This window comes from Malaya genurostris, chromosome 2 (assembly GCF_030247185.1).
Source record: "Malaya genurostris strain Urasoe2022 chromosome 2, Malgen_1.1, whole genome shotgun sequence".
Classification (NCBI taxonomy): Eukaryota; Metazoa; Arthropoda; class Insecta; order Diptera; family Culicidae; genus Malaya; species Malaya genurostris.
This window is the reverse complement of record NC_080571.1, coordinates 223,737,734-223,751,526: the sequence shown is the minus strand read 5'-3', so window position 1 is coordinate 223,751,526 and position 13,793 is coordinate 223,737,734. Positions and strand designations below refer to the sequence as shown.

The following is a 13,793-nucleotide window of genomic DNA, read 5'->3' as shown; positions in this document are numbered from 1 at the left end:
TCGCCCCAAGGCGCACCGGGGTTTGAAAATTAGTGCTTGAGATACTCCTTGAGGAATCCACTGCGGATAGTTCAAGTTTGTTCCTGTTCAATCGAAAAACAGTTCGTATTCGAGCATCGGAAACTCCACACCACAATCACCCATCGGACAAACATCAACTGTCTGCCGTGCACAGATCTCTTTTTCTTTGACAGTACACAGCAAAAAATGTTTATGAAATTTACAAGTGACGCAAATCCACGTGCACTCTAAGAAAAAAGGAAATCGACGTAAATTCAAGCATGCCGTAATATGTTCGGTGGTGACACAACATTACATTTTCTAACATTTAAAAATAAATTTTGAGTCTGTATTGATGTAAGCTTCTTTTAAATTAACTGTGAAGTTAATGAAATGACGTATCTGTACATACTTTGAATTATGAATGTACGTGAATCGCGACACTCCATTTGCGTTTTTTTTTTTACAAGGTGAAATGCATTTATGCACGGAGTGTGGGACTCTCCACAGGATTACCCAATTGTTGATTGGAACTACCCACTAAAACACCTTGGATCTCCAACCTTACCTCCCCGGCACCACCGCTAGGTATTACTTCGGGGTGGAAGGCTATTGGTGCTCACAGCACCCTCCCCAGATTGATGTAGAATGGGGATCAGCATCCTGCTCTCGAGGGATCGACCAGTTGGATGACGAGGTCGGTCCAGTGATGCCGGCTGGAGGGTAACTTCCGGTTCACTGGCGCCTCGACGACCCAAAACTGATGCTACGTCGCGGAACTACTCGACTAGTCTCCGCCAAAAGATCTAGTCTACACCGACGGAGGGTTCCCCGACGAGGGAAGTCCTCCCGAACCGACGCTTACGGTACGCGTCTACGACCCGACCGAAAGGATGCCTAAGTCGATCCAATGATTCCGGTTGGAGCGTGACTTCCGGTTCACTGGCGCTCAGACGATCCTAGCGGTACCACGCGACGATCTACTCATCTAGTCCCCGACAAAAGGATCTAGACTACTCCGACGGAGAGTTCCCCGGCGAAGGAGAATCTCCCGACACCGAGTCTCTTACACCACACGGGGCACCCGATGGAGTGCCGAGGTCAGTCCCGCGATTCCGGTTGGAGCATGGCTTCCGGTTCGCTGGCGCCTCGACGACTCGAATCGGTGTTGTGGCGGCTACTCGACTAGCCCCCGCCGAAGGATCTAGTCTACACCGACGGAGAGTTCCCCGACGAAGGAGACCGACGCTTTTGATTCCCGTTAACGCCCGACCGAGAGGATGCCTGGGTCGGTCCAGTGATTCCGGTTGGAGGATAGCTTCCGGTTCACTGGCGCCCTGACGATCCTAGCGGTATTACGCCACGATTTACTCGTCTAGTCTTCGACAAAAGGATCTAGACTACTCCGACGGAGATTACCCCGGCGAAGGAGAATCTCCCGACACCGAGTCTCTTACACCACACGGGACACCCGATGGAGTGCCGAGGTCGATCCAGTGATTCCGGTTGGAGGATAGCTTCCGGTTCACTGGCGCCTCGACGATCCTAGCAGTTTTACGTACTACTCGCCTAGTCCCCGACGATGGATCTAGACTACTCCGACGAAGAGCTTCCCGGCGAAGAAGGTTCTCCCGGACCGACGCTTATTCGCTGATCCCTCTTGAGCCTACTACGGTTGCACGCGGCTAGCGGTCGCGGCTGCCTGTTGTTGATCCGCACTCCATTTCCGCTGCAATATGCCCGCAATGTGGGATGCCGCGGTCGACACTGCGTTCCAGTTCTCTACGCAGTGGCACATTCTCTGGATCAGGTTTTCCGGTGTGGTGTCCCTGCCGCATGCCTCCAGTAGCTCACTCCTTTGAGCCGCGAAACGGGAACATGCGAACAAGACGTGTTCAGCCGTCTCGATCTCGTCTGGGCAGCCAGGACATACAGGGGATGTCGCGTGGCCGAACCTGTGGAGGTACCATCTGAAGCACCCGTGGCCTGTGAGGAATTGCGTCAGGCCGAAGTTCACTTCTCCGTGAGGTCTATCTAACCAGCTCGAGACGCTAGGTATGAGCTGATGTGTCCACCTGCCCTTGGTTGAGCTGTCCCACTCTTGTTGCCATCTGCGTAGAGAAGCGGCTTTGGAGGCCCTACGGGCGTTCCTGTCTCCTCGCATGCTGTAGCGCTCCGCGTCTTCCTTTACTATCAGACCGATAGGCATCATACTTGCAACCACGCAGGCCGCATCCCTCGATACAGTGCGGTATGCACTGATTACGCGAAGACACATCAGTCTATGCGTACTCTCCAGCATCTGTGCGTTGCGTTCCACATTTAGTGCCGACGCCCATACCGGGCTGCCGTACCTGAGGATCGAAACTGCCACTCCTGCCAGTAACCTTCGTTCACTGGAGCGCCCAGGCGAGCTGTTGGCCATCAGACGGGAGAGCGCCGCGATCGCTGTTGATGCGCGCTTGCAGGCGTATTCAACGTGCTTGCTGAAACTGAGTTTGTTGTCAAGCATCACACCCAATTGCTTCAGTGATCTCTTGGAGGGGATCACGCAATCTCCGGCATGTACCAACGCCTCCTGTTCCGATTTGCGGTTGTTTACCACCATCACCTCTGTTTTATGGTGCGCGAGTTGCAGTTTCCTGCTACGCAGCCAGTCCTCCACCAAGCAGATTGAGTGTGATGCACTCAGTTCGACCTCTTCGATGGATTCGCCGTAGACTGTCAGCGTGACGTCGTCCGCGAACCCGACTATCTTGACACCCGGAGGGAGCCTCAACCTCAGTACTCCATCGTACATTATATTCCACAGGATCGGGCCCAAGATAGATCCCTGTGGTACTCCAGCCGTGATTGGAGTGCTACATGTGCCTTCGTCTGTCTCGTAGAGTAATACTCGGTTCTGGAAGTAGCTTTCCAGAACGCGTTCTTGACGTCTAGCGTTACTACCGCACAGTAGCGGATCCCTCGTCGTTTGCGCTGTATAGCTACCTCCGCCGTGGCTACCACCGATGTTATGGCGTCCGCCGTCGACCTGCCTCTGCGAAACCCGTACTGTTGGCTGGACAGTCCTCCTGCCTCCTCTATGAAGGGGGCTAACCTGTTGAGGATGATTTTCTCAAGGAGCTTACCCACAGTGTCGATCAGACAGATTGGTCTATACGCCGATGGATCCCTTGGGGGTTTCCCAGGTTTCGGTAATAGTACCAACCTTTGCCTTTTCCAAATGTCTGGGAACATACGCTCGTCCAGACATCTCTGTATGACCTCCCTGAACATGTCCGGTTTTGTCATTATAGCCGCCTTTAGAGCCACGTTCGGGATACCGTCTGGCCCCGGGGCTTTCTTTATATCGAGCGATCTCGCCGCAGTGAGCAACTCCTCGTTCGTCACCTTTTCGACTTCATTCGCTGGTAGCGGAGCTGGCTGCCAGGGGGACGTGTCGTGGTGGGGAAAAAGAACCGTTATGATTTCCTTCAACCTCGCCGGACTACGTTCAGGGGGTGCTAGCGCCCCTCTCGTTTTGGCCATTACCATCCTGTAGGCATCGCCCCATGGGTTGGAGTTGGCTCCCTCGCATAGCTGGTCGAAACAGGCTCTTTTGCTTGCGCTGATGGCCTTGTTTCGTGCTAACTTCGCCGTTTTGAACGCCGTGTTCCTCTCCATCCTCATCTCCAACGATCGAGCTCTTTGCATCCTTCTTCTAGCCCTGAGGCAGGATGCGCGAAGGCATGCAATTTGCTTGTTCCACCAGTAGACCGGTGGTCTGTTGGTCCTCGGTTGGGCCTTTCTAGGCATGGTCGCGTCACACGCCCGTGACAAGGTAGCGACCAACTCGTCCCCTCTCAAGTTCGCGTTGTGCTCCTCCAGTTCGCGGACGAAGTTAGCAACCTTCCACGCTAGAGTTTTGGGAATATTACTCCTCCTTGTGCTTCTCGCCAAGTGACCGATCGTGTAGCGAATGGTTAGATGGTCGCTATGGGTGTAGCCATCATCAACTCTCCAATTAAGATCTCCAGCTAGGCCGGGACTACAGAAAGTCAGGTCGATAAACAACTCGACTCCGTTCCGCTGGAAGGTACTTTTCAGTCCATCATTCGCTAACACGACGTCCAACTTGGCGAGGGCCTCCAGTAACGTCTGTCCTCTCCTATTGGTGAAGCGGCTGCCCCAAGCCGTTGCCCAGGCGTTGAAGTCTCCGGCTATCACCACCGGCTTCCGACCCACCAGGTCTGCGGTCACCATGTCGACCATCCGAGTGAACTGGTCTATTGACCATCTCGGTGGAGCGTAGCAGCTACAATAGTAAACTCCGTTTACCTTAGCTATGGTTACTCCCTCCGCTTGTGTTTTTACCACCTCTTGCACTGGGTATCGACCAGTCGTCAAGATCGCCACCGTCTTGGATTCGTCCGACACCCAGTTCCCGTTATCTACCGGTGTGTGATAGGGATCCGAGAGAATCGCGACATCAATGCCCCATTCCGTCACTGACTGGTGCAACAATTGCTGGCCAGCTGCACAGTGATTTAGGTTCAGCTGTACTACTTGCATATTGTTTTACTCCCTCCACTTGTTGAACAAGTAGGTCCGCCCATGACGTGGTTTGTGACCTTCTTCTTGCTCGCGCATAGCATGCAACGTGGCGTTCTTTCGCATGCATACGCCTTGTGCCCCTCGCCGCCGCAACGCTTGCAGAGGTTGCTCCGGTCTGGGCCTTTGCAGTTCCACGACTTGTGGCCAGGTTCGAAACACCTGAAGCACATGTCGACCGCCGGCGGTTGGTAAGCCTGTCACTGGGCATACCGACCATCCGACCTTTAGCCTGCCCACTTTGAGGACCTTATTAGCATCCGTGGCCGATAGCTTAAATGTAGCTATCTGGGTGCCCTGTGGTCCTTTCCTCATGCGGATGGATTGCCGTGAGACATCCACACCTCCTTGCTCCTTGATGGCCATGGCAAGTTCTTCTGCGGTGGCGATTTCATCCAACCGTTTGCACTGGAGTGCAACCTCGTTACGCAGAGCTCTAACTTCGGCCGTATCGCCCAGGACTTGTTGGGCAAGCGCAACAAGCTCCGTTCCGCCCTGAGCTCCCTTTTTAAGCTCGAGCAGCATCTCTCCCGTCTTCGTACGACGGATGCTGCGAACCTCTTTGCCAAGCTCGGCTAGCTTTGCCTCGCTCCGCATGGCCTTGAGCACATCGGCGTACTTTTTTTTGTCGGCCTTAACCAACAAAGCCTCTCCTTTGTCCCTAGCCCTCCTCACGGGAATGGGCCCACCACTCCATTTGTGTGCATTTATAAATATGTAATTGTTTCTAAGTGTGTACGACTCAATGCATAAGAACGTAATTCGTAAAACAATTGAATTTCACAAGAACGATTCAAATTTTTTCGGACTCAGAAGACGTAAATTTACATGCGTATTTCTAGAAATGTACAGTAAAAATATCATCATTACTGTAGTTCGAATATACACAGCAAAGAATTGTGAAATTTACAGGTGACACAAATCAACATATGACATAATTCATGAGAACGTAATCCGTGAAACGAATGAATTTTACTATAATGATGTAAATATACGTCAAACATACCTCGCCTTTCAAGCAAATATGTGAATTTACATGTTTTAGCATTTGAACATATGCCAGAATGCATTAAATATAAGTTAGATTTATTGTAAAATAGAGTCATTGTGAACACTCATATATGTCGGTCTCAGAGGACGTAAATTTACACGATTATTTCTAGGTGTGTACATTGAAATGAGTCTAGGTCTTTTTGCCGAAAGCCATTTCTTCGAGGAATGTCGTTTTGCCTGAATAAACATTTCGTTAACAGTTCGGCTGAAAAGTTCGTATCGTTTAATAGAAACACACATTTTTTGCCAAAATTCGTTTTTATTATTCAACATAATTGCCATCAGAGGCGATACAGCGATTATAGCGATCTTCCAACTTTTCGATACCATTTTTGTAGTACGATTTGTCCTTTGCCTCAAAATAGGCCTCAGTTTCAGCGATTACCTCTTCATTGCATCTAAATTTTTTACCAACGAGCATTCTCTTGAGGTCTGAGAACAGGAAAAAGTCACTGGGGGCCAAATCTGGAGAATACGGTGGATGAGGGAGCAATTCGAAGCCCAATTCGTTCAATTTCAGCATGGTTTTCATCGACTTGTGACATGTTGCATTGTCTTGATGAAACAAATTTTTTTCTTCTTCAAATGAGGCCGTTTTTTTTTTAAATTTCGTCCTTCAAACGCTCTAATATCGCTATATAATAGTCACTGTTGATGGTTTTTCCTTTTTCAAGGTAGTCGATGAAAATTATACCATGCGAATCCCAAAATACAGACGCCATAACCTTACCGGCCGATTGTTGAGTCTTTCCACGCTTTGGGTTCGGTTCATCGCGCGCAGTCTACTCAGCTGACTGTCGATTGGACTCCGGAGTGAAGTGATGGAGCCATGTTTCGTCCATTGTTATATATCGACGAAAAAAATCGGTTTTATTTCGATATAACAGCTCCAAACACTGCTCAGAATCATCAATTCGTTGTTGTTTTTGATCGATTGTGAGCTCACGCGGCACCCATTTTGCACAAAGCTTTCTCATATCCAAATATTCGTGAAAAATATGTCCAACACGTTCCTTTGATATCTTTTTGGTGTCAGCTATCTCGATCAACTTCACTTTACGGTCATTGAAAATCATTTTGTGGATTTTTTTCACGTTTTCATCGGTAACAGCCTCTTTTGGACGTCCACTGCGTTCATCGTCTTCGGTGCTCATATGACCAGTACGAAATTTTGCACACCACTTACGAATTGTTGCTTCGCCCGGTGCAGAGTCTGGATAACACTCATCAAGCCATTTTTTGGTATCGGCGGCACTTTTTTTCATCAAAAAGTAGTGTTTCATCAATACACGAAATTCCTTTTTTTCCATTTTTTTCACAATAACAAAAGTAGCTTCACTCAAAATGCAATATCTCACAAACTAATAATCAGACAGCTGTCAAATTTATACACGTATCTTTTGAAGGTTGGTACTAACTGAAAATGGTATGGATTTAATTCTAGTGGCGCCCTCTCATAGAAACGATTTGAACTTTTCAACCGATCTGTTATATAGTCCACCCCCGTTATGTTGACCCAAAATCGTACATCAGAAATATTACCTACGTTCTTAGAAATAATGAAATTTACGGTTGACGTAAATTCAAGCATGCCGTAATTTCTTCGGTGATGCCATCATATTACAACTATTAACATGTAAAAATAAATTTTGCATCTGTATCGATGTTAGCTTCAGCTAGAACAACTGTGAAGTTAACTATATCTTTACATGCTTTCAATTGTGAATGAAAGTGAATCGCGACAATCCTTTTATGTGCATCTATTAGGATGTAAATTTTTCTAAGCGTGTACACACTTAGAAAAAATCGAATTAATTTACGCACTCCAAAAAAAATTGAATTTTACAGGTGACTTAATCCGTGTAATTCATAAAGACCTAATTTGTCAAATGACGGATAATTTTATTTGTATTGACTTAATGTTAATTGAGCTTGAATTTCACTGGTTTCGACTGTAGCTTGCGTTCTGCTAGCAGGTGCGACTGTATGAATTTAAATGCAGCTTTTACCAGCCAAGCAGATGCATGCTTCTGTGGCTCAGTCGATTAACAAACGTATGTGCGATCCAATGATTCTTGGTTCAAGTCGCGGCCGTTGCTATTAGTATTCTATTTTTTTATTTCAATGAATTTCATGTCATGGAGTTTTAGACACAATATTAAATGTTCTTCGACGTAAATTTTCGTGAGCTGCGGCGCTTCATTTATGTGCATCTAATTAGATGTAAAATCACAGGATTTTTTTAAGTGCGCGTCTTCTAAGATCGACATATTCGAGCGTCAAAAATAACTCATTTTTACAGTAGATCTAGCACATCTATTTAATGCATTAAGACATACTTTTGACTGGTGAAACATGTAAAATTACATGTCTGCTTGAACGACACATATTCAAATCTTTCTTGGAAAACTCAGGAGTCTTTTTACGAATTACATTCTTAGGAATTGAGTCATATGTGGATTTGCGTCACCGGTAAATTTCATAATTTTTTGCGGTGTAGTTGAAGTTCGAATTGGAATATTCCGATACAATGCGAAATTATGCATTCTGTATCTCGAGCGAGTTCGAGATTTCCATACAAAAGCATTACTTGATCGAAATACAGCGCGCAAATGTTCACATTCGATCGAACTAATCCAATTTGATCGAAATACAGAAAAGAGATGAAAATGATTTCCCCATGCTATTTTAATTTTTTTTATCAAAAAAAGTACTTGATTGATTTATAAACCTCACGATAGAATTTATAGGAAAGCTAGTTATTCTCTTAATTACAAAGGGTGATAAATTGACTAATGCGGTTTCGCCGCATCGGTTTGGTTCATGTGCTGTAACTTAGTCCAACAAACATGACTTTTAATAGATCGGGCAAACGAGATGGATACGGGTCGGATATTAATATTGTGATGTGTTCTAAGAAACTCTTAAACAGGAACGACTATTTTACATTGCCCGACATTCCAAGCACTGGTATTGGCCTTTATCGAAAGAGATATCTTCTTTTTTACGTTTCGTCTTTTACTCATCAGAGCATTAGCAGTTTATGTTGAACTGCTAATGCCACCTAACGGTTCAACATAAACCGTAAAGTGAATGGTATTTTCAAAATACTTTATGCATCGTAGTGCCATGTCTCTATTGAAGTCCCGAAATAACGAAACTTATCTACGTCTTTCTGTCATTAACTCTGCTTAGCGATTTATATTGACCCATTAAGTGACGTATGTAAGAGAGGAAACGTAAAAAAAAACAAAAATAGTTATGTTCACATAGCATCAACCAGTGCCTATCTAGTACCAAAACCACTAAATATCTAATATATTAACATTCTTCTTTCAAAAATCGGATTTTCTCGATCAGTTATTTGCAAAACAAACCTTTAACTGTCACCTTTATTTCAGTAAAACCTTTCCTAAGCAACCACAAATTCCACAATTACTTAAAACATTCACTTTCTTGCTGCTTCAAAGTACATGCGGAACTTTTGAGAACTTGGAAATACAGAAAAAGTTTCGTGTGAACTTCTCGCTGCATAGAAGCTGAACAATATATTTTAGAAGTACCTGAGAAGTTCGTCCGGATGCGTCACGCGAACTTTCAAGTGTGTATGATTACTTAACAACGGGCTGCTTATTGCTATTTATGAACTTCGTAAGCTGCTTAAGCCAGATCAATCCTTTTTATCCGAACTTTTAATTAGTTGGCTTAAGTTTATGCATACACCAATTTTACCACTATACCACTACCAAACGACATTTTCAAAGACCTTTGTGGGCATCAGTTTTCCAGGCGAAGAATACGATGATATTCCCCTTGTCGAAGACCAAAACCGGCAATCGAAACGTCGGATAGTAACACTGTAGTTCTTATTTAAGAGATCGCTAGCGCCGAACACATCACAATATTGCATTGCATTTACGATCAAAAAAATTACGATCTAGAAAAAAATCATGTAAATTTACGTCTTCTGAGACCGACATATTCGAGCGCCAAAAACGACTAATTTTTACAGTTTTTTAACCCATGCATGATGCATTTTGACATATTTTCAAGTGCTGGAACGTGTAATTTTAAACATGTATTTGATACATACTCAATTTATTATTGTAAAATCAATCATTCTATGAATAATGTTCCTATGAATTGTGTCATAAGGGGATTTGCTTCACCTGTAAATATTACATTTTTTTGCTGTGCACACTTAAAAAAAATCCTGTAATTTTACATCTTATTATATGCACATAAATGGAGCGTCGCAGTTCACGCAAATTTACGAGGAAGAACATTTAATATTGTGTCTAAACTCCATGATATGAAATTCATTGAAATAAAAAAATAATACTGATAGTAACCGCCGTGACTTGAACCGACAATCATTGGATCGCAAGTACGTCTGTTAACTGAGCCACAGAAGCATGCATCTGCTTGGCTGGTACAAATTGGCTGGACAAATCAGGTCTTTATGAATTACATCATATGACGGATTAAGTCATCTGTAAAATTCAAATTTTTTTGGAGTGTGTGTTTAGAAAAACCAACGATATTTACGCTCTCCTTCGTCGAAATAACCCACTTCAAATTGAAATCTGTTCAACTGTTCAGAATAATGTTTATTAATTTACATTATCACTGATTTAGGAAACCGAACACAATCAAAACACACACTTGGTGCCCATCTACATTTGAATTTTAACCAATTTTTTTGCCCACATCGATTTCATATAAAAACACAAAGCGTTCGCTTCGAACAGATTTCAACCCACACACATACACACACACATTTCAACAGACTTTTCTGCATCCCGCGTCAGATCGTTATCAAAACCGAAATAGTATAATATAACTTTTCCTCTGTCCCTTCCAGACGCTCCCGTGTGTGCGACGGAGAAAATCATCATCGTGGGAGCCTTCCGCAGCGAATCGCTGCACATTCCCTGCGAGGTTCAGGCTGATCCGCCTCCGCGACAGTTCTTCTGGAAGTTCAACAATTCGGGCGAAACGCTGGAAATCGCCAAAGAGCGGTTCGTTAAGAACGGTTCGCTAAGCCTCCTAAGCTACACGCCCGTCTCCGATCAGGACTACGGGACGCTGACCTGCTGGGGACAGAACGAGGTGGGCCTGCAGCAGTGGCCCTGCTTCTTCCAAGTGGTGCTCGCCGGTATGTGTCCCCGAGATCTCGAATCACCCAAAATGGATCGATTTTTAATTTTTACCCATTTGTTTTTCTTTCGTTTATTTGGTTTTTGCTTTGCCTTTCGATTCGTGTCTGCGCGGCTATCAGGATTGCCATCGACGGTGAAAAATTGTACGATAAACAATCAAACTCACAACTCGGTGGAAGTGCAGTGCATTGCCGGGTATGACGGTGGTTTGCCGCAGATTTTCATGCTCGAACTGGTTTCGAGCAGAACGGGGAGACTGAGGTGAGTATTGCTTCCGGCTAGATTGGCTTTGTACAGTGCGGTTTTTAGGGAAACCATTAATCAGAAAAAGTCAATCGATTTTTGTCGTAAATGTGGACTGATTTCCAGTCGGGATGCTGGGAAGCAATGTTCGTGTCGCTCAGCGTAGAATTGTATTTCAAACTAAACCATTTTTTTCCGTTGAGCAACGAAAAAGTTGTCAATTGAAGTTGAACAACTAAACAATAACTACTACAAATAATACAACTACTCACTAAGAAAACCATTGACACTAGAATGATAACTTTATCAAGTTCAAGCTGCATATATTATGACCTGATATCTTAAAATTTAACCAGTGCACAGTGGTCTGAAATGAGAAATTAGCGAGACAAAAATATTTTTACTTTTAAATATAATTTTTTGTAGTTGGTGTCTTCGCAAAAGTTGTTTATATTTAACTGGTACATCTTTTAAAGTAAAAGAAGATTGTGGTGGTCCATGTTTGGATTTAAATCTGGATTCTAACTTTCTTAAATGTATTCAAACATTATTGCACTTCACATAAAAGCCGTAGGGAATTTTATTTTGAGCAGCTTTGCTGAAGAAGCCATCTTTCTACTGCTTCTTTTGATCGAGTTACATTAATTTTCGGAGTACTTCTTCAAAAAAGTTGCTCGAAATAAAATTCCCTACAACTTTGCTGTGGAGTGCAATAATTTTAAAATTCAATTCAAAAAATTAGAATTCATATTTAACTCCCAACGTGGACGACCCTTTCACATCCCAACATGGACCCTCTTTTACGTCATAAGATGCGCCAGTTAAATACAAACGAATCTTGTGAAAAAAAATATATTTAATAGCGAAAATATTTTTGTCTCGCTAATTTCCCGTTTTGGACCGCTGTGCAGTGTCGTAATCTGGAAAAGTATTAAACAAATTCAGAAAAAGTGGCAAAACCATAATCGACTTGTTTCAATTTGAACGAAACTTGACACAAGTTTTTAGAAAAGCAAACGCGTGTAAAGACCAATTCAATTCTGATAATTCTTCAAACCATGGTTACTCGGAAACTGAATGTTGTACAAAAATACACTGTTAAAAGAAGTCGAACGGTTTTTCAAGAATCAAAAAAGTGAAATTGAAAAAAAAACGCCTCAAAAATATTTTTTTGAATAATTTTATTTTAAACCTTAACTTAAAGTCCACATTTTGGTGCAAATTTGATTAGTGTGAATTGAAAATTGACGAAGTTACACCTAAAACAATTTACCAACGTTTGCAAAACTTCAAGTTTTTGATAAGTTCATTAACACACCAGAATATATGTCTACAGAATAAAAGAAATAAATTTACTCATAATATCTTCCAGAAGCAGCCGGTCTCGAGTCATGCGTCATGAGTTGTGCGTCACAGATGGTGGAAAGATTATTCATTTTTAAACACAGATTTTGCTCGAGACTGAACGTTTTAACATGGCATAAGAATCTTTTCAGTACCTTTTTTCAAATCGTAGCTGGTCGGAAATTGTTGATTGTACAAAAATGGTGTACAAGACGATGTAGGAAGTCAATTTGGCACGTTTAAAAAAAGTAAACACAAAAAATTAAATAGTTTTTTGAGGATTTGCAAAATTAGTAATAAAAAAACAAAACTTAACCGTGGATCAATAAGTTCCGAGGCTGACGTATAGATGGCGTTGCCACCCAAATTTACGTATTATAATTCATGACCTTCAAACCTTCGAAAAATACCGTTAGGAATGACATAACATTTTAATGTTTGGTCCACGAGTTCCAGTAATTTAGGTGACGCTAGTCTTGATGTTTTAAAAAAAATGCATTCGGAATAATTCCGTGTGTTGATTTACCATCGCTTTTTGATTAAAGGAAAAAAAACAGTGCAAGATGAGCAATGTTTTCAAAAGAGCTCTTCCCCATCAAAAACAACAATTTGTCGACGTTATGCTAAGTTTAAGCTGTGTGCTTAAGCTAACACAGCAATCGTGAAAAAAGTCCACCAAATCCTTTTCGAAAAGCATAAATAAAAATTTCGTAAGATATCTGACATCTTAAAGATATCCTACACAGAGTGTACACTATTTCGCATGAACATTTGTGAGGTGTGGGTGCCTCGTTCGTTTACGGTGGATAAGAAATGACAACGTGTGGTTGATTCCCAGCGCTGTTTGAAGCTGTTTGACCGAAGAAACGTATTTATGCGTCGATATGTGACAATGGACGAAACCAGGATCTATCAGTACACTCTGGAGTCAACGTGGTTGTCAGTCAAGTGAACAGAAGTCAGTCCGGTTTTACATCTCATCCAAGTCAGTCGACAACACAAAACCGCTTACGTTCGGGACAGAAGAAACCAAGTACAGTATTGTGTAGTGAACAATAGACCTTGAAATGAGTGAACCAAACGAACAAAAGCTACCGCCGACACGAAAGAATACAATTGTTGTTGACTTCAGGCAGTGCAAAATTCGACCTTCGATACGAGAACTTGAAGGTTTGCTTAAGGAGTAAATGAATCTTGACATTAAACGTGTGCATTTACTTCAATGCAATAAGACCAATAATGTTGTTTATATCCAGTTATATAAAGAGTTGGATGCAATTCAATTCGCAAAAGACAATAACAATGTGCACTATGTGGAGCCCGAGAACATTAAGTACAACATTCCAGTATATATGGATGATAGTGCTATAGAAGGGCGTGTGCATGATCTTCACTCAA

General features: G+C 43.2%; 1 protein-coding gene across 1 annotated transcript in view; it reads left to right on the top strand.

Annotated features, from left to right (window-relative positions):
* The window catches only part of LOC131427758 (CD166 antigen-like), a 1,130,565-nt gene that overhangs the window by 1,075,670 nt on the left and 41,102 nt on the right, over positions 1 to 13,793 (top strand). Inside the window, exons 12-13 of the mRNA XM_058591222.1 lie at positions 10,511 to 10,804; positions 10,928 to 11,069. Coding sequence (XP_058447205.1) covers positions 10,511 to 10,804; positions 10,928 to 11,069 — 436 coding nt within the window. The remainder of the gene's footprint in view (positions 1 to 10,510; positions 10,805 to 10,927; positions 11,070 to 13,793) is intronic.